The 23,461-nt window shown below is 44.4% G+C and overlaps 1 protein-coding gene across 9 annotated transcripts in view; it reads right to left on the reverse strand.

The window, feature by feature from the left end:
• Positions 1–21,883, reverse strand: part of CTC1 (CST telomere replication complex component 1) — a 63,637-nt gene extending 41,754 nt beyond the window's left edge. For 4 of the 9 annotated variants that reach the window (XR_014787896.1, XM_084835343.1, XM_084835345.1 and 1 more), the window contains exons 1-13: positions 21,408–21,700; positions 18,861–19,107; positions 16,818–17,017; positions 12,295–12,439; positions 11,636–11,932; positions 11,357–11,485; positions 10,778–11,001; positions 9,587–9,758; positions 9,310–9,513; positions 8,895–9,018; positions 6,428–6,542; positions 591–1,044; positions 198–287 (exon numbers count right to left, since the gene is read on the reverse strand). Coding sequence is in view for 8 of the 9 variants with exons in the window: in XM_084835343.1 (XP_084691469.1) it covers positions 198–287; positions 591–1,044; positions 6,428–6,542; positions 8,895–9,018; positions 9,310–9,513; positions 9,587–9,758; positions 10,778–11,001; positions 11,357–11,485; positions 11,636–11,932; positions 12,295–12,439; positions 16,818–17,017; positions 18,861–19,107; positions 21,408–21,613 (2,607 nt within the window). In the remaining variant the exon portion in view is untranslated. Of the gene's footprint in view, positions 1–197; positions 288–590; positions 1,045–6,427; positions 6,543–8,894; positions 9,019–9,309; positions 9,514–9,586; positions 9,759–10,777; positions 11,002–11,356; positions 11,486–11,635; positions 11,933–12,294; positions 12,440–16,817; positions 17,018–18,860; positions 19,108–21,393 lie in introns of all 9 variants that reach the window. The other 5 variants (XM_084835342.1, XM_084835341.1, XM_084835346.1 and 2 more) reach the window with 5 other exon arrangements.
• Positions 21,884–23,461: the final 1,578 nt, after the last annotated feature.

Below are 23,461 nucleotides of genomic sequence, written 5' to 3' on the forward strand. Positions count from 1 at the left end.
GTTTTAATTAACTTTATCATACTTGCCCTTCTTAATAGTTCTTATTTTGGTGTCACTTTCTGTCTAAGAGGGGCATTTTGTAATGTTTCTCTATGCATATGGCCTAATTGGTTAATAAGCAATAAACTGAAAGACTGGAAGATCTCTTGTAGTTTCTCTAGGAATGAAGTGGAACCAGAGAAGTATTGCATTCTTACCGAGCACTGGGGTAGGATAAGCTGGTACAGATGATCAGGGTGCAGGAACGGGAACCATTGGAGCGATTTCCTCACAAACAGTAGCAATACCTGAAGTGAGAGCAACTTGAGGGGTCAGTAAGAGAGGAAAGCCATTTTTTACAATAAGAGTGAAAGGCAAAGCATGCTCAGGATAAACAGAGGGGTTTCTGTGACAACGTTAACCTTTTCTGAAGACAAGACAGAGAAAATAAAAAATCAGCTGCAGTACTCTGGAAGAGCATGAAGCAATGGAGGAGCAATGCAAAAAGCAGCAGTGATCTTGAGAGCCAACCCCTCTATGCCTTCTAGGATGCTGTTAAGCCAACCCTTAGGTAGAATTCTGCCCATCATTTGCCACCTTCCCTCTCGTACTTTCTGCTGGGCTTCACTGTTCTCTTCAAGAGCAGAGGTCTTCAGCTCTTGCTGGTCCCCATTTCCTCCAAGTCTCTTGCAGAGCTCAGGCTTGCCCATCCATAGCGCCATGGCCTGAAAGGAGAGTTGTGCTGCCTGACCATCTTCAGTGTTGCCTTCTGAATTCTGCAGATAGTTGCGCCGCACCAGTCCTTCTTTTTGGGTCACCAAAAACAGACGGGCCACACAGCTGACTTCCCCAACATTGCTCTTGGAAGGTTCAGGTATGCTGGCCCCTGGTTTTGCCCTTCCCACACTCAACACTTTCCTTTCTGGGGCTCTCAGCTCAGCCGCTGATGTGTCATTGTCCTTTACCCCAGAAGAGGTCCTTTTACTATATGCGGGACCCTCTGGGGCTCTCTTTTCAGGAGTATGAAGAATCTTCACATCCTCAAAACAGAACTGCACATAAAGCCTAGGAGGAGAAAAGGGACAGAGAAGTAGCAAGAATGAAGCTCCAGACCAATCAGATACTTATTTATTTAATTTGTACTCTGCCTTTCTACCAAAAAATGGCACTCAAGGCAGCTTACGCAACCAATTAAAATTGATTAAAACCATACATTAAAATGCAATAAAAACATAATTACAGAAAAAAATTAAAACAGCACCCAACCCACCAGACTAAAGGCCTTCTAAAATAAAGCAGTCTTTGCCTGTTGGTGGAAGGACAGCAGATAGGGAGGAAATCTAGCCTCCCTTGGGAAGGAGATCCATGGTCTGGGAGCAGCCGCCAAAAGGCTCTCTCTCGGGTCGCCACCAAATGCAACCCAAGAGGCAGCAGTCTTGAAAGAAGTGCCTCTCCAGAAAATCTTAGGAACCAGGCAGGCTCGTATGGGAGAAGGCGGTCTTTCAGGTAGCCTGGTCCCAAGCTATACTGGATTTTTATAGGTCATAACGAGCACTTTGAATTCTGCCCAGAAATAGACCAGTAGTCAGTAAAGGTAATGTAACAAGAGATGTCACAAAGAAAAAGTGTCGCTGGGGAATCAGCCTGGAGAGGTTGTGTAGTTTTTAATTATAGCAGATGTGAGAGGGAGCCATGCCAGAAACAGACAGATACCAAGATACCAAGCCCGAAGACACAATGGCAAAGAGAAAACTCACTGGAAAAGACCCTGATGCTGGGAAAGATTGAAGGCAAAAGGAGAAGGGGACGGCAGAGGATGAGATGGCTAGATAGCATCACCGATGCAACGAATATGAACCTGAGCACACTTCGGGAGAGAGTGGAGGACAGGAAGGCCTGGCGTGCTATGGTCCATGGGGTCATGAAGAGACAGACACAACTGAACGACTGAACAAGAACAAGCAGTCTTGTGCATTCACAGACCTTTGCCACCCCAGCCAGCTATGGAAATCCACAGGAATACATCCTATGGGCTGGGGTCCATCATTACAGGGAAGAACTCTGTTTGTTGGTGGTGGAAATGGGCAAGCACCTGTGAGATAGCTGAACAGTACACAACCTTTCTAAAACAAATGAAAACCTGAAGTGCTGCTTTTGGCTTTTAAAGTCCTACATGGCTGGGCCTTGTTACCTTAAGAAACACCTCCTCCTAAATAGACCTGCCCAGGCCTTAAGGTCAGCTTCAGAGGCCTTGCTCTCTGTACCATCAGTTTGATCTGTTGAGTGAGTCAGCACAAGAAATAGGACTTTTTTTGGTGGTGAACCCACAGCTCTGTGAAGATCCATCAGGCTCTCTCTGGCTCTTCTTTGTGTACACTGAAAACTTCTCTTTAAGAGGTTTTTAAAGTTGAATATTTCACTGCTGCCAGGTTTTGTATTATATTTCAGATCACTGCCTTTTAGTTTATTTATGTTTTTAATATGGAGTTTTCCTTTTTGGTATTTTTTATTTTGTATTTTTATGCTGCTAAACTGCTCTGAGTACCCTGTAGACAGAAGAGCAGAGTATTACAATTTTTTTCCACTTTGGTTACACTGGAAGAACAAGCAAACAAAAATATTATATTTAATGTTTGTGAATTGTCCAAAGAGCTTTGGCTATTGGGCGGTATAGAAATGTAATAAATAAATACATAAATTTTTAAAGCCCATGGATGAGATTCCCACACCCCACCTACACATGAGTAGTAATAATTTCCACTTGTGCATGGGGAGGAGCGAAATTCCCTTCCGGCAGCTGCTCCTTGCACCTCACAGGTGCTCCTCTGGAGAGTCCCTTGACCTTGGGAAGGTGCAGGGGGAAGCAGGTCAGAAGCTCCCACACACAATGAAGCACATACTGTTTCAGTGGCGCACCCACCATCTACATGCACGTAGTTAACCATCTTTCTTCAAGGTTTAAACTATTAAATTAAAAGCAATTAACAACAACAGCAGCCTCACTTCAGATATTGTTCTTACAATATATACAGAATGTATTATTCTTATTAATTTCCCCTCATTAAAAACAGATGCAGGTCAAGTTGGTGTTCAAACTTCAAAACAGAGAATTTTGTCAGGTTTCACTGGGATCTCAGTTACAGTCTCTTGGATTTTCCCTGTGATTAATACTGGTGCTCCACCTGATAAGGCAGACTTGTCCTAAGACCTACAAGATTACACACAGAAAGATTTAGAGCTCATGAAGATCTATTGCAATTACTGAAAGTCAAGAAAATACAATCAATGCTATTTCCTTAGTTCGGAGTAATTACAATGAATGCTAAAAATTCATGAATCCTAAGTCGGCCTGGTAGGCACAGATAGGCTTGGGTAGCACTCTACCTACTGGTCTTCCTAGTAGACCCAGTCCTGCTCAAGAATTGGTCTGAAGAGGGGCATACTATTAAAGTGCGCACTTGCAGAGATCAAACAGGCCATCCAGGAACCAACAAAGTCCCAAGTCAACCCTCCTCTCCCCCGTGTCTGGGGAGGGGGAAAAGTAAAGGAAGAGCTAGCTGATAGTGGCAAAGGGGCCTTAATGGAGGGAGTGCATCCTTCCTTGTCATGTTCACCTTCCCTCTGCTCCTCACAGTCTGATTCAGCAAGCCCTCCCTAACAAAAACAAGCTTCTACGAAGATCCAAAGGGAAGACAGACTTTAAGGCAGGGGCAGGGAACTTTTCCCAGCTGGAGGGCACACTGCATCCTGAGAACCCGTTTCTCTTCTTTGTGATGATCTGTGATGCTTTGGATGCTCATCTCCTTCTGTTTTCTTGTTTTTTAAAAAACCTAATTGCCATATTGCCGGGGGCGGGGGCGGGGGTGGGATGGGAGGTTGGGGGCTGCATTCAGGGAGGGTTAGACTTAAAAAAACTAATTAGCCTAATTGCTATGTGGGGGAGGGCCAAGGAGGGGAAGCCATAGGATGGAGGTTCCCCACCCCTGCTTTAAGAAAAAGGTGCAGCACATTTACCTTGTTCAGATGTTAACCCTGGAGTAGTGTAGCAGCTAAAAGCTGTACTACTACTCAGGAAGCCTGCAACTGCAATGTCAACTCTTCCATGACCTCATTATGTGGCCTGAAGCAAACGGTGCTCTCTCAGCCTCAGCTCCCCATTTGTGATATGGGAATAAAAATACTGACCTACTTGACAGGGCTATTTTAACGATTACAATGAGATAATGCATGTGAAGCATTTTGATCACTAAGAGGCAATACACAAATGTTGAATATTATAATTCTAAAGCTCCCAAACAAGTGCCTTTGAGGAGAGTTAAAACGACAAACACACAAGCAATCCCACTGAGCAGGTGTGGGAAATCTAACTTCAAGCAGCAGCTATCAGTGGCTTTGAGTTTTACAGATGAGAACTGGTTGCTGTGGAATGTAGTTATTGATTTCAATGGAGAGAACTAATGAGATCAAGAAAGAACAACTAGAACAGATTTAAAAAAAACAAGTGGGAATTTTCAAGAAATGGTCACATTTAATCAGCACCACATTATACCAACCATTCCATGTAATACATAATTGTGTTTGTAATTGGGGACTTGGGAAGAGAATACAGAATACCTATTAACAAAAGAAAACTGGGGCAAAAATAATTTACTTAGTCTTCAACAGGTGGATCAGGACGCACTGCAGGGGTGGGTAACCTGGTGCCCTCGAGGTGTACATGGCCTATAATGGCCATGCTGGCTGAGGCTGATGGGAGTTTTAGTCCAAAACATCTGGAGGACACCAGGTTGCAACACCTGGGTTGCAGAATGACTTAAGGTGTCCCACAACAGCAACACTACCACCATACAAATATATGGTAAAAGAAAACAGTGCCTACATGCAGGTTTGGGCTATAGGTGGATCCCCAGTTTGACATGGTTGAAGACTACTTATCTAGAGGACTGCTTTTTGTTTTGTTGTTGTCCCCACCCCGCTACAGATAGCTTCCATCTTTTTTTCATCGTTCCAGAAGGACCTTATTAACTAGGTACTTGGCTCTTTCCACCTGCATGCTTTGATCCATTCTGAGATTCTGTCATTCTTCTCCACCTTTGTGGGCTCACCAACCAAAAGACCAAGACTGGGTTCTGACAACACAATAACCCACGATGGGTTAAATAAGCCACCATGGCTTATTTAACCCATTATGGGTTATCGTGTCATCTGTCAATAATTTTTTAATCACCAATGGCTTATTTGGCCAAAATAAGCCACTCTGATATAAGTCTGCAGTAAGGGTTATTTAACCCACTGTGGGTTATCGTGTGGTCTGGCGCTCAGCGTGGCTTATTCCGATCACCTACAGCATCAGCTGGCAAGAGCAGCCTAAACCGCTGCACTGCTCCAGTCTGCAGCCTTTTTTCTGAGATCTGAAAAGCAGCCCAGGGACAACCACAGCCGAACAAGCACAGCCTTCCCTGATATCGTGCGACAGTTACAAAATTACAGCTTTCCCCGAGTCCAATGACAGCCTGTGCTATCGCCCTACCCCACTACAGTGAAGTGACACAATAACAGACTTCCTGATTGCTACTTGAAACTGCACAACTTGGGAAATAGGGGGAAATAGGGGAATAGGGAAACAACTGCTCACTTTTCCACGAGGAAGCACAGTTCCGCAAAAGTCCACTACAGCATCTGAAGGCTCCCCATGAGGACACCCCACCTGGGCAATTTTGCCCCATTCCAGCAAGCTGTCAGGGAGTTATAGCTTCCACCCCGTTTGCCTTCTCTGGGCACTTTTCTATGAAGAAATAAAATGACTACGGGGGGGGATGCGCATTTGTGCTTTTATGCAAATTCATTTTTGTGCAAATTTGCCTTAGCACTAATGTGCTGTGCCAGCAATGTGTGTGTGTGTGGGGGGGGGGGGGCATGAATGAAGGCTTCTTGCCAGCAATGGGGGGGGGGGCTTTTGCACATGTTTTGCACCAATTTGGGGGTCACCCAGGATTTCTGGTCCTTTGTGAGTAATCGCGCAGGGTTTTGATGGAGCGTCAGGTGCCTCCTGAGTAGGGGCGACTGCGTATGAAATTTGGTCTTGAACCTGCAAACATCAAGCACTTTAGAGCCACCCCCTCTTATCATGGTGATGCTGGAAGCGCTGAATTAAGCCCCTGTACTTAACCCCCCCCCACTCTCAATGGGATATTGTGGAAGGTTAAAAGAGGCTGCTGCGATCTTGTCAATGGGTGAAACAGCACCACTGCTCGGGAGGGAGGGCTGCAGTGGGACAGGGTGGGGGATGACTTGGATTATGCACATTAGCTTAATAAGCTACTCACAGTAGCTTATTAGCCCGGTCATGTAGCAGGGCATTGAGGACTACTTCAAAAATAAGTTACTGTGAGTAACTCATTAAGCCACCATGGCTTAAAATGATGTCCGAATGCAGGCCACAACTTGCCTTATTCTCTTTTCTTTTACATACTCATGTGCCACCAGCTGCTGCCAGGAAGGGAAGTCACTTTGAAGGAATCGTTCCATTGTAAGCTGAAATGTTTCTATTTGCAGAAGGCACCCTGGAATCAAAAAAGGAGACACATCATCAGTAATTAAGTAACACTAACTAAAAAGAAGTTATCACCGCATGAAGGATGGTACATGACGCCACAGAACCAGTCTCTCCTCAAGATCCACTTCAGCTGAATCTTCCCTGACCAACCCTAGTTTCAAATTTATTCTACTCTCAGCAATCCTATCCTCAGTCCTTTATCACCCTTCCCCCAATTCCTGCCTGATCAACTAAATTACCTGAGCAGAAACTAGAGAATTTGGTTTACCTGTGAATTCTCCTTCTACTAATTTAACACACAGTGGTCCAAACTCTGAAGGCTCTCCGACTATGTCTACTGGAGATAAACCTAGCAATCAGTTTTCAAAGTCAGAGTAGGCATGCAGACTCCAACTAAAATTGGGAGCAGTGGAGGGCAGGATAGGAGAAAGTGACCTGGGTTGCACAATCACTGCGGCCCACTGTGGCTAATTAGCCATGGTAGATTGCAGCACCTGCAGGTGCCAGGTTGCCAATCCAAGCTGCCAACACCACGGCTTCTCGTGTCGTCCAAACCTGGCAAGGGTGGCTTGTTGGGGTGGTTAATCTTACAACAGGCCACAACACTGCAACAGGCCATGGGTTCTGGGTGGTTTGTGAACTACTCCAAGAAGCCACTCTTGCTGGGTTCAGACAACACAAGGAGTAGCACCCAGTGAGAGTGATTATGCAAATCAGCCGGCACATGACCAGCATGCGTTTGGTGATTAACAAGCCACTGTGGCAAACCAGGCCAGTCTCTGGCCAACATCTGCACAAAGCTAGAAGACCCCCCCACCACAACCACATAACTGCAGAAACTTAACAAGGATTCAAAAGGCCTCCTCCTCCAAAACAATAGTAACAAAGTTACTGTTTATAACAGTAACAGTTATAAATGAACAAACCCCTCTTGCTGCCAGGCAATATTTTCAGCAACGGGGAACAGCACACCCTCAGATCCTTCTTCTAGTAGAGAGGACTTGCCCTGACACTCTTCCAATGCAGGCTTTGATCCATCACACACAAAGTGCCTTGGGTGTCTTCCTGTCCATCCCCTCATCAAACAAACAAAAAAAAAGTGCAGAAGAGCACTGGAACCATCTTGCCTTCCAGGCAGACCTATTCCTGAGAGTGTTGAGGATTTGAGTAAAAGCTGTGGGGACAAGCTCCTGCTTGTCAAAGTGGGAGCTTACTTTGGAAACAAAGGCTGAAGACAGACGGATGTTTTAAAGCAAAGGTGGGAAACCATTTTTCTATTGAGGACCACATACCCTCAGAGATAATGTTGGGGGCCATACGCTGGTGGTGGGCAAAGTGAAGCCAGTAGTGGCTGGGACCACCCATTCTCTCTCTCTCTCTCCCCCCCTCTCTGTGATGCCCCCTTCTCCTCCACTCCTCAGACTGGCAGACCTTTTTAATGCATAAAGTTTTCTGACCTGGCATTCCCTTCTGCGGCAAATAGATAGTATGCAAGCACCCTGCATCGTCTGTGAATGAAAGCACACTCTAGAGCAGTGATGGGAACATGTGGCCCTCCAGATGTTGTTGGACTGCCATCATCCTGCACCATTGGCTATGCTGGCTAGGGAGCTGCAGTCCATCAACATGGAGGGCCACACATTTTCCACTCCTGCTCTAGAGGCTGCCATTCAGCCAGTCACATCAGCACATCCTCTATCCTACGAAGAGGGCTTTGATGGCGCAAAAAACCAAAGGTTTAGCCTCCTTGCTCAATACCCTGGACTTGAATCCTTCTTGCTTGATGTAAAAAGTGGGCAAACCAACACAACTCCATTACTGAACATTCTGTGAGTGCCGACACAGGCAGACTGTTCTGAATGCCACAATAGCGATGTTGAGCTGATTCCTTGCACTAGGCTCACCAGCTTTGTGGTCAGCATGACTTGAAGTTCTCACAAGCAAAAGACCTCCAGAAACTCTCCACCAATGTAGTAAAAAGCCCAAAGTAATGCTCAGCCTCCAATGCTTAATACTTCTGAGATGGCAAAATTGCCACTTGTCCCTACGAAAGGGCACCATGCATGACACCAACATTCCCTACAGACAAGCAAGCATAGTGGGCATTTCAAGCAGGATATCAAAGGCATAATGGTATTCAGAGGCATGCTGCCTCTGATTCTGGAGGTAGCATAGAATCATCACAACTAGTAGCCACTGATAGCCTTATCCTCCATAAATTTGTCTGAACTCCTGAGTTTAGACCAGAACCTAGAGTTTAGTAGCATGTCACTAATATTATAGCCCTTATACCATTTCTCCCCTATGCCATAGAACTGGATCTCAGAACAAAACTCAAAGGAATGGATATGGGACATACCTATCAGAGATGTATCAGCAAAAGGTCTGCCATCCCTGTGGGAAATTATACAAGGAAGTGCTTTACATCTGTCTTGTAATTGGAGGAAGCCATTCCTGGAGCTCTTCAACACTCCAAGCAATACCTGCCACGCGCAAAAAAACCAAAAACAAACAAAACCACAAACACATAAAAGAGGTAAAGATCATGAAAAGACTTAAAACACTCCATGATTTAACTGATACCAGTCTGTTCCTCATATGAGAACAGATGCCCCCCCGCACATTTCCCAGGGACTTCTCAGTAAGGCCCGTAATAAGCCTATACAAAGCATAGGTGGAATGTGCAAAGCACTTCATATGCATTCTCTCAGTAAACAGAGGTGAGAAGGCCATTTTTTCCTTGCAGTCTTTTGGAAGACAAGATTAGCACTTACCATCCGAGGCTGAAAACTCTCAGCAGATAAACTGTAGTAGGACCAGGCCAATCTGCGATTCAGTTCCTGGGCACTTATGTTGTGGGTCTCCGAGGCTGAGCTCAGTTGCTGCAACGGACTGAAGCATTCCCAGCACCTCTTCTCAACCATAGCATACAGCAGAGAGAAATCTGGAATCTGACATGGTGGCTCCAGAACGTGACACTAGGAAAGGGTTTAAAAAGGGTCATCCTACCACTAGAAGATGGGAGCTCAGGATTATGAGAAAGAGAATTACCTGCTCTAGGGGACAGCCATGCTTTGCTGCCAAGATCTCCTGATGGATGTTTCTTTCTTGTTTTCTGGATAGTACCAAAGAATTCAGAATAGGAACAATAAACTTCTCTGCTGCCCCTAGGGCTTGGTGGCTACAGCAAAGCGACTGCTTGCACTGAATGGCATAACAGAACCTAAAAATAATTATGGAAGTATCAGTTCCTTCAACATAAAAGCAACCATTTAAACAAAAGAATCAGGAGAAGAAATTTGGGATAGGAGAAAAAAATGTGAAGGGCAAACAGATGGAGATAGAGAGTACAGATAAAATACAGAGCAAGTTGAGGCAGCATAAGAGAAAAGGAAATGGGGTGCACATGCACAAACTCAAAGAAAGTCTAATATGAAATAATCTTATCCAATTTGGTATATATAGCTTCAATGATGAAAGTCTTTGATTCCCCTTATACTTTGTTCTTAAGTGTTGAAACTGTCTCAGTACCTCCTCTATGTGAAATTCTTAACAGATGCTATTCAAGGGTTGGGTTGGGACAGGATTTTAACGTGTTGTGAATTTTTATATAATGTCTTCTTTTACAGACAGCTGCCAAAGGCCCAGATATCAAGGCTGCAATATTTAATCAATTACATTATTTTGGAAAAAAGGTTAACTAAAGAGGCAGCTGTTTTATTAAAATAAATGTTTAATACTAATACTTATTAAAAAATAGCAGATAGCAAGCATGATCTTAAACTAGGCATTCCCCTTTTGCCTCATAACACAATACCTGCTATGATATGTGCATTATCTAAAATCAAAGTATGCGTCTTGCTTCAGAAATGTTTTTAACTCACATGCAAATTGAATAGATTCATCAATTAAAACTTGTATTAATCAGACTGCAGCCCTATAGGAAATATATTTTCACTCAGGATCTTTGAATTTAAAAGCTCTTCAATTCTGGAAGACATCCAAAGACATTCCAAGGAGGTTTTAACCTTGGATTATCATGTCCTCCCTCATTTGCTAGTTTTTGGAGGCAGGGAGAGGAGCCGCAGGAATGTTTACTTCTCAAGCACCTCTGAGCATTTGGAAAAGACAGGCAAATTTTCATAAAATTACAACAGCAGTTGGAAAATAGACCCAAAGCATAGAAAGTTTGCCTTCAGGGAGATAACTTCATATTTTCAAGTGCCAGTTAACAATACTCACCTCTGCTCAAACGTCTCTAGCAAGCTGACCAGCCACAGATAGAGGGACAGGTGTAAATTATAACGCAAAAGCAGTTGAATGTAAAGATTCCCAAAGGAGACTACAGGCTGATGTAATGTACCGCATGTTGAAAAACTCTTTAGCACAACGGTGCTGCGCAGACAAGCTCCAAGAACAGAAGGGGAGGTAGGCAGAGGCTTCTGAACAAGGTGGACATCTTGGAGCTGATATACAAGCACATGCATTAGCATAAAGGAAAATGAGAATTTTTGGAACTTCACTACAGTTTCCATACTATAGTATCACCTATACCCCACCACTCAACTGTGATATTTTGAAGTTTTAGTCACTTAGGAAAATGTTTGGACAACAAAGGACACATAATGATCCACCATACATACCTTCTCCAACAAACATCTCTTTGCACATGTCAGATGCAGCCATTTCCTTGACTGTGCTGCATTTGGGAACGACCATGGTGATGGCAGACCCCATCAGTTCCTCAGACACCAGCTCTGCTTTCGCATAGCATTTGTCCAGGGAGACTGAGAACTGCATGAGTACTGCCCATCATCTCACCTCTACGCGTGCTCCTGGGCGGAACCCACGGCCAGAATTCAACAGCTGCTGATAAGCAAGACACAACGTGAACTTGTTATCCAGTTCATAGAGGCCAGCTTGGGCATTTAGCACTTGGGTGATAGTGCCCTGAAAAAGGAATAGAGAAAGGTAACATTATAAATAGTTCATACGCTTTGGAGTAATCCAAGGACTCTTCTCCAAGCTTTTGTAGTCCCAAGGTACAGGAAGTAAGTTCAGAGCAAGGTTCTCTCTGTACATGAGATAGTGTTTACTTACTATGTAGGAGATCATCTTGGACCTCTGAACTGAAACCAGCATCATCTCTTCCTTCCCTTCCTCCAATAAGCTGTTAAATCGCACACAGGCCATGGTGGAAACAACTGGACTTCTCAATGAAGCACTGTCCAGAAATTGCTCCTTCACTTGTTCCATACAGTAAGGCAGAAGATGTGAGGAAGAGCTGGTAATGAAAACCCTCAGTCCGGAAGCTTTAAGGCAAGACATCTTCAGAGCAGTCAGGACATACTTATGTCCCAGCTGTAGTGCATGATGCCAAACCAGCTGGGGAGTCTTCTAGGATAGAAAAATTAGAAAGCCAGAATTTAGAATACTTAAGACAAATACTCCTTCTCCAAGAACCCGATCCACCCAACGTATTCCGCATCTTTAAGGCTAGCTACAGCGCATCTCCGTTCTTGCACCTGAAGTTTATGGGCCATGGTGGCTTCCCATCCCCCTTGAAAATTACTGCACCAACTAGTAGCTTTATATGGTGGATTTGACCTTATACATAATGCATATGTTGTAATAAAAACTTGTAGTGTAGTAAAAATATTTTAAAATGCAGAAAGAAGGTATACCTCTGATTTGGAAAATAAACTTTGTTGAGCTACTGCACAGATCCAACAGGTGAACTTCTGCCCCAGATAACTTACCTGCACTAGTACTGGGACGTAAGCTGCTGATCTAAAGCACTTCAAGAAGAGGAAGAAGAAGTTCTTGTGGTGGATGAAGAGTATAGTGCTCAGCCTGGACAGTTCACCTGCCACATTCAGCTTTGCCATCTTCTTACACAGAGGCCTAAAGGAAAGAAGAGTCTTGGTGGCTCAGACCACAAGTTCATCCAGTCTAGCATTCCATTTCCCACCGTGGTCAGCTAGTTGCTTCCAGAAAGTCACAAAGAGGACATGAAGGCAACTCCGCTCCCCCACTGATGCCCCGAGCAACTGGTATTTAGCTATTATGGCTAATAGTCATGACCTACGACTGAACAACAACAACAACCATTCATCCAGTCCCCTTTTATTTTACTTTATTTTTTCTCAATTTGTTTAATTTTCAGTCATGCACAAAACCCCATATTAACAAACATACAGTCACATCACCCAAAGCAATGCGGTATCATGATTTCTATATTTAATCCAAATACACTGCATAAGGAAAACATAATTGTCACATCTAATATAGAAATCATTAGTATAGACCTATTTCCTGCCTCCTACCTGAGCAGAGCAGAGGAAGTTGCTCCAGCTGGTCTAGGGGCTATACAAGCAAGCAAGCTCCCAGAGAGTGAGCAAACAGGGAGGGCAAACAGGAGTTTGGCACGGGAGGTCCCTAACAAATTTTGTTTTCAATTTCTTTTCTTGTAACACACACTTCCATACTAGGGGCACTCTGTTGTTAACCTTAAGTGAATAGAGGACAAAGCACAGGCTATTCTAGCACAATCAAAAAGCTAGAAACATAAAGGGAATAGAGACTATGCAAGGAAAAGACTATCCAGCGGTGGTGACCTGCAAGGTGTGTTTAATGTTTGTTTTCTTGCCTGAGATCAACATGGCCTATACATGCAACAAGTGCAAGTTGATTACAATGTTGGAAGAAAAGGTAAGAGGACTAGAGCGGCGAGTGCCGACCCTCCAGAGAATAAGAGAAGACAAAGAGTTCTTAAGGCAGAACGGTGGAATTACAGCAGCAAAGCGAAGTACAGAAGCGAAAAGAGCAACAGCAAGCTGAGGCAGAAAAGGAAAATGCTGAGGAGACGAAAAATGAAGTAGAGGATACGCTGTGGAAAAGGGTGACAGTTAGATGCAGAAGAACTAGAAGCCACTCTGCGCCACTGGAAGCAGTGGAACTACACAAATATTTTCAGGTACTTGAGGATGAGACTGGAGGACAGCCTGCAGAGCAAAAATTACAGCGGAACCTGTATGACAGCATGCAAGAGGCTGAAGGTCAGTCAAGCAGAGGCAAGGAAACAAAGGCCTACAACAACAAGAAGAGAAGAGTAGTAGTAGTGGGAGACTCCTTGCTGCGTGGGACTGAAACCCAAGTATGTTGTCGCGAAGACCCGTGGACTCGCCAGGTATGCTGTCTCCTGAGAGGATGGATTAGAGACGTGACTGAAGGGTTGCCTACACTCATAAAGCCCACTGACAGGTATATCTTTCTTCTCGTCCATGTGGGAACAAATGATACTGCCAAGCAGAGCTATGAAGAAATCATGTCAGACTTTGAAGTTTTGGGAAGGAAACTCAAGAACTTAGGGGCCCAGATAGTGTTCTCATCCATCCTTCCAGTAGTTAGAAGAGGGACAGAAAGGGAACGAAAAATACTCCGGGTGAATGACTGGCTACGAAGGTGGTACCGATGAGAGAGATTTGGATTCTGGGACCATGGGCTAAACTTCCTGGAAGACGGACTGTTGGCAAGGGACAGGTTGCACCTCACAAGGGCTGGGAAGAACGTGTTTGGCCACAGCATGAAGAACTTCATCAGAAGGGCTTTAAACTGAATCCGACAGGGGAAGGAGATGTAAAGTTGGGGATAACAGTGGATGAAGGCTCATGCACCATGACAGACACAGCTCTAATAGCGCCCAATAATCGTCTTCAGAAACAGGTAGGAAGAAAGCCAGACTATGAAGCACATGGTCTTTGATGTCTATATACTAATGCCCAGAGTAGGGGAAACAAACAGAACGAACTTCAACTCTTAATATGGGAGGGAAATTATGACTTCATAGGTGTAACTGAAACTTGGTGGGATGACTCTCATGACCGGAATATGGCAATTGAAGGATATAACTTGTTCAAAAAGAACAGGAGGAACAGAAAGGGAGGTGGAGTTGCACTATATGTTAAAAATACATATCTCTGCACAGAAATAGAGGCGCATGAGCTTGGTAGCCCCATTGAGAGCATCTGGGTTAAAATAAATGGAGCAAAGAATAAAAGGAACCTGGTGGTTGGAGTCTACTACTGGCCACCCAATCAAGAAGAAGACGAGGATAAAACTTTTGAAAAGCAAATAGCCAATGTTTCAAGGAAGCATGATGTAGTAGTAATGGGGGACTTCAATTTCCCCGATATTTGTTGGGAGACAAATCTACAAAACATGGCCCCTCCAGGAAATTCCTGACTTGTGTTGCTGATAACTTCCTCCTACAGAAAGTACAGATAGGAACTAGAGGATCGGCTATCCTTGACTTGATCCTAACCAACAGAGATGACTTAGTGGATAAAGTAGCAGTTAGAGAAACTCTGGGGGAAAGCGACTATGTTATACTTGAGTTCATGGTTCTAAAGGAAGCACAAGCCGAGTGTACCCAAACCCGTACCCTGGATTTTAGGAAAGCTGATTTTAGTAAACTCAGAACAATGATAAGATAAGCGACTCGAATGAGAAAAGGAGTCCAAGATGGGTGGGAGTTCTTAAAAAAGTAAATTATCAAGGCACAATTACAAACAATTCCAACAAGAAAAAAAGGTGGAAGACAACGGAAGAAGCCAGTGTGGCTTCACAACAAGCTTAGGGATGACCTGAAAGCAAAAAAGGACACATACAGGAAGTGGAAGGAAGGCCAGGCAACAAAGGAAGAGTACAGGCAGGTATTCACTTAAGGTTAACAACAGAGTGCCCCTAGTATGGAAGTGTGTGTTACAAGAAAAGAAATTGAAAACAAAATTTGTTAGGGACCTCCCGTGCCAAACTCCTGTTTGCTCTCCCTGTTTGCTCACTCTCTGGGAGCTTGCTTGCTTGTATGGTAAGGGATAACAAGGCCATATAGTCTGCGTATAAGAGAATAACCTTACATAGTCCTATGGATGTGGAGGAAAGGGAAGGAGGGAGAAAGGAGTTCATCCACAATATTATTAATGTAGAAACTGAATTTAAGAGGTCCTAACCAACACCCCTGCCTTACCCCTCTGATAGTTGTCTTAGGCAAGTTACTTTTCTTGTAGCCTTACCAGTTCGCCTTCTGGGAAATGGATGTTTTGTGATTGGCCACACCCACCATAGCAGTTATTTTGTGAATGGGCAATCCCCCACGGCAACCATTTTGTGAGAGCACCCACAACACTCTCAAAATTCCAAATGTGTCCATTGGCCTAAAAGGGCTGGGGACCCCTGTTCTAGAGGGAGCTTGGTTTCTCATCCTTTCCATTTAATGTTTTACAGGAGGCAGCAGCAATAGTTCACCTTGCAGGAGAGAAACCACCTCTCCTTTCTTCCTCTCCTCATTCATGGAGAGGAGGTAGGGCAGTTTCTCTTGTTGGGCTTTTGCCAGAGATAGTAGCAGCAGTGAGGTACTGCTTCCACCTACAGCAAAAACCCAACATGAAGGCAAGTGCCCCTCCCTTCCTGGAGTTCTCTGCCCATACTACAGGACTCAGGGAAGGGATGGGTAGGTGGCAACCATAAGCTATGAGTCTGCTAGTAAACCAGCAAACTGCCCTACTGCCCTCAATAATATTTATAACAATTCCGTTAGTATTGCATCTGAGGCATTTAATGCAACTGATGAAGAGGACTGGATCCACAAAAGCACATGCCATAATAAAGTTGTTCTTCTATAATGCACTGCAAGACTCTTTGTTGTTTTTGCTGCAACATGACTCCCCCTCTAGAATCTGTCAGTATTGACACAGATGGGTGGTGTGCGTGTGAGTGAGGATGAGAGACAGCAGCATGCCTAGGTCTGCCGAATGAGTTCATGACAGAGATGAAATTTGAACCATGGGCTTCCCAGCTCATACTATTCACTGCTATGCTACACTACCTGTACAAACAACAAATAGCAATAGTAACAACAAATGGCTAGACAACCATTCTCAAATTTGACATTTTTTGTTATGAAAAGAAAATGGTTAAGTTCTAATGCGACCTCTTAAAACTCTCAACGGAAAGCAATTGTTGCTTAATTAAACATTACTTTTGAAGCATTCTAATTACACCCCTTTCTCACCTGTATTTTGAAAAACAAGGTTTGCAAATCCGCAAAAATAAAACAATTCAAATCTTTAGCCAAGTAAATCAACATTCCAACCAAGTTTTGGAGGATACAGTATTTATGTATTACTTTTTTTCCAAAAACCTGCTGCTTCAATGGAAGATAATGATCTAGCCAACAATTATGGCAGATGCAAAATTTTGGTAGACAACACTGAACCTTTACCTGGAATTGAGCAGCCATGTTGCTGGCCCTGGATAAAAGACAGGGATGATATCAATAGGCTTCTCTGGTCCTGGTATCACTTGGACTGGGTCTTCTAAAATCTCCACATACCCGGCTCTGATCTGGTCTGTTTGGGGGATGTATACCCAACTGGGGAATAGCAATAAGCATTCTAGCCATTCAAGCTTAAAATGCAGGAGCTAAACCAAAAAAGAGAAATTGTGTCTCCATTAGATGTGCCCAAGCTACAGCCCTTTCTTTGAAAACAGTACTTCTGGATATGTCTGAGGACTGCACTCTATCTTCCCTTGAAGTTTTGCCAAAACCCCTCTCAAAGGAGCTACTTCGCAGTATCCAACAGTCTCTAACATGAGACAGAATTCACTCAAAACCTGGAAGAAACCACAACTCATATACAAAACTATAATATTCCGCAGTGATTAAAATATTAGGAGGAAATGGCAAAGTTATGAAATTAGTTGGAATGTCATAGCAGCTGTTACTGAACAATATACTATTGTAGCCATACCACTCTAGGCCATTGTTAGCTAAAACTGCAACAGAGCGCCTGGTTTTTAAGCAACCATTTCATGAAAGTAAGAAGACTATGCCCAAAGCCTGGAATGTGTTTACTATTACAACTTGAGGACAGGACAAAGATAAGAATGAAAGTCATCATTCCTTTCACATGCCCACCTGCATATTTTCAAAATATTATGAAGCTTTTCTTTAGTGTGTCTGGAAGGGTACTAAAAGTTGTTGGAATGGTATTCATTAAAAACTAGTATTTAATGAAATATCATGAAATATTCCAAAATTTAAAGCATAAATGGAATGATTAGTCATTATCAATCCTATCTTGCTGCCTCCATTGCATCCTTGACTATCCATCCAGAAAGCTCTTTCAGGTGGTTCGGGGGTTGTTAACATCCTCTCCAAAGAATGGACCCTGGACTCCTTTTTGATCACATTTTGAGGACAAAATTGCTTGTCTCTGCAGTAAGCTTATCTTAGTGGATTCATCATCTAGATTAATCAATTATATTTTAATTTTATTTTAATATATGTATTACAACAACAACAGCATGCTTTTGAGGACACTGGAAAATGAGTAAACTTGCAATTCAGTAAATAAAAGGCTATCAATTGTTCAAAGGAAAGGCAATTTTTAACTCTGTGGAATTTCCACTAGAACAGATGTTTTGGGGGCCTGTGGGCACATCAAGCAATTTGAAAAACTGTCTTGGGCACCACTACAAAATGGCTGCCACAGGAGACGTGGCTAGTCACAAAAGACAAGTAACCTGCTGAAACGACTCGACAGAAGGCAGAGGTGGGGTCTGAGCAACAATACCCTAAACAGTTCTGAACCCAGTTTCAGCACCTTTTTCTTTTTACTCCTTCCTTTTCTTGGCTGGGCATGCTGCAGAGGAAAGCACCAGTCTGCAGCCAACCACCATCTTCATTTCCGAATAATAACTCTGAGCCCCATAATGTAGCCCACAGGCATTCATGGGAAATGAAAATGGTGGCAGCTGGAGGCCCTCCCTTTCCTCTGAAGTGATCCCAGCTGCCAATAAGAAAATGTGTGTGTGTGTTTTTAAAGTGGGTAGGGCACCTTGCCAAGCACTAAAAAAGGTGTCTGCAAGCACCACCATCCCTGCACTAGGGAGGGGCGATCCAATCTCTCCTGCTTCAAGAAATGCATGCCTTGAGTACCTGCAGCAATAGACTATGAGAAGATGAGATTCATCTCCCTACACCCAAACATCCCTTTTCGCAGTACTTATATGAACAAACAACACAGCTACCCCATCATACCTAGCTTGGATGTTCAATTCCTATATCTGTAGTAAGTGGAAATGTGTGGTTGACTGCAGAAAATGCTGACCAGATGCTGCCGCTTTACATTCTCCATATAAGTGGAGCCCCAAGGACTGTCACTGTGCATAATATGGAGAGGATTTTTAAGGCCTACAGCTCAACAATGTCAATAACAACATTGCCCCGCCCAAACATTGGAAGAATATTCTCGTGCCATACCACACAAGGCAGCACACCAGTGTTGTCTTGCACATACAAACTGCCATCCACCAGCTGGTCTTTCTCCCCCAGTCTCTCATTTGTCAAGTAGCCCATGAGCATCAAGTGAGTTCGTTGTAAAATCCTCTGGTTAGGTAAAATGCCTTCACTTTGGCGAACCCATTCCCTGAATTCGTTAGAACTCCAAGTTAGATGACTACAGCAAGGCATGCGTTGCTGGGACTGAAGGTCAGAAATGGAGATAAGGCTGGAAGAAAAAGAGTGATTGATTCAGTCAAATCATAGTGAAGAATGAACTACCAAAAAAGAAAAGAAAAAAAGAAAGAAAGAAAAAAGTCAAAAGTAGAACAACCAAGATGTCTATGCTCAATGTTCAAATCAATGTTCAACAGGGTCACAAAAACAGTTGGACCAGCCTGTGTTTTTTTTTAATAGATAAATCTGAATCTACTCATTAAACATACAGAGTTCAGCCAAAAGGACACATCTCAAAACTTCTAAGCTTGCCCACTGTTTACTTGAACAGTTCAAAATATTGACTTTAAAACCCCACAGAAGGAGAAAACTAGTTAATGTTATGTTAGAACAGTAAGAACATAAGAAGAGCCCTGCTGGATCAGACCAAGGATCCATGTACTCCAACATTCTGTTTACAAAGTGGACAACCAGATTCCCATGGCATCAGGACTAGTAGCCATCAATAGCTGTATCCTCCATAAATTTGTCCAATCCCGTTTTAAAGCCATCTAAATTGGTGGCCATCGCTATCTCTTATAGAAGTGAATTCTATAGTTTAACTATGTGCTATGTGAAGAAGTACTTCCTATTATCTGTCCTGAATCTCCCACCAATCACCTTCACGTGATGACCCCAGGTTCTAAGTATTATGAGAGGGAGAAAAACTTCCTGACTGTCAGAGCAACAATGGAACCAATTACCTAGGGAGGTAGTGGGCTCTCCCACACTGGAGGCATTCAAGATGAGGCTGGACAGCCACTTGTCAGGGAAGCGTTGACTTGGGTTACTGTACTGAGCAGGAGGTTGGACTCAATGGTCTTGTAGGCCCCTTCCAACCCTACTATTCTATGATTCTATGAATCCCCCAGCACCACTTTCTGGAATCGGCCGTCCAAGTAGGAGCAGAACCACTGCAGCACAGTGCCTCCAACTCCCAACTCAGACAACCTATCCAGGAGGATACCAAGGTCGATGGTATCGAAAGAAGTCCAAGAGAATCAACAGGGTCACACTCCCCCTGTCCCTCTCCTGGCATAGGTCATCCCACAGGGTGACCAAGGCAGTTTCCATTCCAAAACCAGACCTGAAGCAGGAGTGAATGGATCTAGATAATCTGTTTCATTCAAGAGTGCCTGGAGTGCCACTTCATCAGTGGGGCTCCTTGTGCTTGGATTTGGAGACTCAAATGTTCCAGCCCAACATTCTGGACATATGCAGTTGTGTTAGATTACATGCAGGCTGGCAATACCAAGAGGCTCAAGGCTTCTGTAACCCTTCCACAGAAATTAGCCAAGGAAGATTACACAACCATAAACAGTGGCAACAAATGAGGTACTTTGCCTCAATGCCAGCTGTCCTCAGCCTCATACTCAATGATGAAGATGATCATGGGTCATTTGCTGTTTTTTCTTAAAAACTGACTTGGATCACAGCTGTAAGGCACCCAAGTTTGGCTAAAATAAGGCAGGGAATTATTTGTGCTTACAAGGACTGAGCCCCAGAACCTGTTCCTAGGGCAGGGCCTGAAAATATATTAAACAACAGATGGTTCTGGTCATGTGCTAAGCCTCTCTCCTTTTACTAGAGTAACCACAGACTCCTTCCTTCTTTTGACTGAAGAATCAGAGTTGGAAGGACATCAAATTCTAGTCCAGCCTCCACCAACCTGGTGCCCTCCAGATGTTTTGGACTACAACTCCCATCTTTCTGACCATTGGCCATGGTGGCTGGGGCTGATGGGAGTGGAAGTAAAAAAAAACATATGGAGGGTACCAGGTTGAGGAAGGCTGTTCTAGTCCTACTAATGCAGAAAATCCACCACTACAGCACCCTGGTAGGTACCCAGCTTCTGCTTAAATACCTCAAACTAAGGAGAACCCACCACCTTCAGAAACAATCTAGCGAACAGATGGTACCGTCAGGAAGCTCTTCCTACTGTTTAGTCAAAATCCCCTTTCTTGTCATTTGAACTGATTGGTTTGGATCCTAGCCTTTGGACTCGGTACTGCAGAAAACAAATGTGCTCAGTCTTCTTCTGGTTTGGCCGTGAGCCATTCTAGAACGCAGGATTTAAGTTTGAACCCTTTCCTGAGGTCAGCAGGCAAAAGATGGGGTGGCTATACCACCGGTGACTTTGCCAGAGTGGAGGCTGAAGGTACTTCTGCTTTCAAGTACAAAATAATCCACCAATCCTTCCTGCAGCAGATAATTTGATGGTAGAATGGGTAGATGTAAGTAAACGATGGGGTATGAACAGAAGGGCAAAGAAGACAATAAAAGCTCCGAGGAGGCCTACCCTGCTTCCCTCACCTATAGCCACGCAGCAGGTCGGCGTCGCTGCTGCTGCGCGGGCTCAAGGCGCGCCTCAAGCACTGCCGGGCGGCGTCCACTATCTGCTGGTCGCTCCCGCCGAGGCCGAAACCACGCATCGCCCGCAGCCACTGATGCTCCAGGGCCGAAAAGGAGGCACTGGCGAGGCCACGACCACTTCCCGCAGGACCACAGGGGAACTCCATAGCTTCCCCGCGCGCATTCCTCGACGTCGGAGGGCTGCGCTGGCCCGGCCCCCTCGTGGGTGTTCGGGTAACTCCGCCGGGTTAATGTGTTCGGAGGGCCAGCTCATTGGCTCGAGCTGCCAGTTCCTGGTTCCCATCTAGGGAATCTTCAAGAAAACATGAGTGAGACAGGGCCGGCGCTTCCGAGTCAGCGGATCGGGAAGGGGGAGGGGGAAGCTGCTGCCCAATCGCAGCTACGCTGCCATTTTGCATCGATCATTAAGTTCCACCGGCAGGTTTAACTTTCGCCCTGAGGGGAAGAGGGGGGAAAGGCCGGTTCAAACCGGAAATTAAGAGCGGGCCCACTCTTCAGTTTTCAGGGCTCTGTGAGCGGGAGGAGTTGGTTGGTCCTCCGTGTTTCAGTACACAGCGACGGATAGAGCGGTGCTTTTGTTTTTTTGCTGTGCTTCCGTCATTGACAGCCTTTCTATGAACTGGCCATCATGTTGTTGTTGTTTATTCGGTCAGTCGCTTCCGACTCTTCGTGACTTCATGGACCAGCCCACGCCAGAGCTTCCTGTCAGCCGTCGCCACCCCCAGCTCCCCCAAGGTCAAGTCTGTCACCTCCAGAATATCATCCATCCACCTTGCCCTTGGTCAGCCCCTCTTCCTTTTGCCTTCCACTTTCCCCAGCATCAGCATCTTCTCCAGGGTCTCCTGTCTTCTCATTATGTGGCCAAAGGACTTCAGTTTTGCCTTTAATATCATTCCCTCAAGTGAGCAGTCTGGCTTTGTTTCCTGGAGTATGGACTGGTTTGATCTTCTTGCAGTCCAAGGCACTCTGAGAATTTTCCTCCAGCACCACAGTTCAAAAGCATCTATCTTCCTTCGCTCAGCCTTCCTTATGGTCCAGCTCTCGCAGCCATAGGTTACTACGGGGAATACCATTGCTTTAACTATGCAGACCTTTGTTGTCAGTGTGATGTCTCTGCTCTTAAATATTTCATCAAGATTTGTCATTGCTGTCCTCCCAAGAAGTAAACGTCTTCTGATTTCCTGGCTGCAGTCAGCAACTGCAGTAATTTTTGCGCCTAGAAAAACGAAGTCTGACACTGCCCCCACGTTTTCTCCCTCTATTTGCCAGTTATCAATCCAGCTGGTTGCCATAATCTTGGTTTTATTGAGGTTTAACTGCAACCCAGCTTTTGCACTTTCTTCTTTCACCTTCGTCATGAGGTTCCTCAGCTCCTCCTTGCTTTCAGCCATCAAAGTGGTATCATCTGCATATCTGAGATTGTTAATGTTTCTTCCAGCAATTTTAACTCCAGCCTTGGCTTCATCAAGCCCAGCACATCGCATGATGTGTTCTGCGTACAGGTTGAATAGATAGGGTGAGAGTATACAACCCTGCCATACTCCTTTCCCAATCTTAAACCAGTCCGTTGTTCTGATGTCTGTTCTTACCATTGCTACTTGGTCGTTATACAGATTCCTCAGGAGGCAGACAAGATGACTTGGTATCCCCATACCACCAAGAACTTGCCACAATTTGTTATGATCCACACAGTCAAAGGCTTTAGAATAGTCAATGAAACAGAAATAGATGTTTTTTTCTGAAACTCCCTGGCTTTTTCCATTATCCAGAGGATATTGGCAATTTGGTCTCTAGTTCCTTTTCTAAACCCAGCTTGTACATCTGGCAATTCTCGTTCCATGAATTGCTGGAGTCTGCCTTGCAAGATCTTGAACATTACCTTACTGGCATGTGAAATAAGTGCCACTGTTCGATAGTTTGAACATTCTTTGGTGCTTCCCTTTTTTGGTATGGGGATATAAGTTGATTTTTTCCAATCTGTTGGCCATTCTTGT

This window comes from Heloderma suspectum, chromosome 2 (assembly GCF_057233095.1).
Source record: "Heloderma suspectum isolate Gila_16-S chromosome 2, 16-S_ref, whole genome shotgun sequence".
Taxonomy (NCBI): Eukaryota; Metazoa; Chordata; class Lepidosauria; order Squamata; family Helodermatidae; genus Heloderma; species Heloderma suspectum.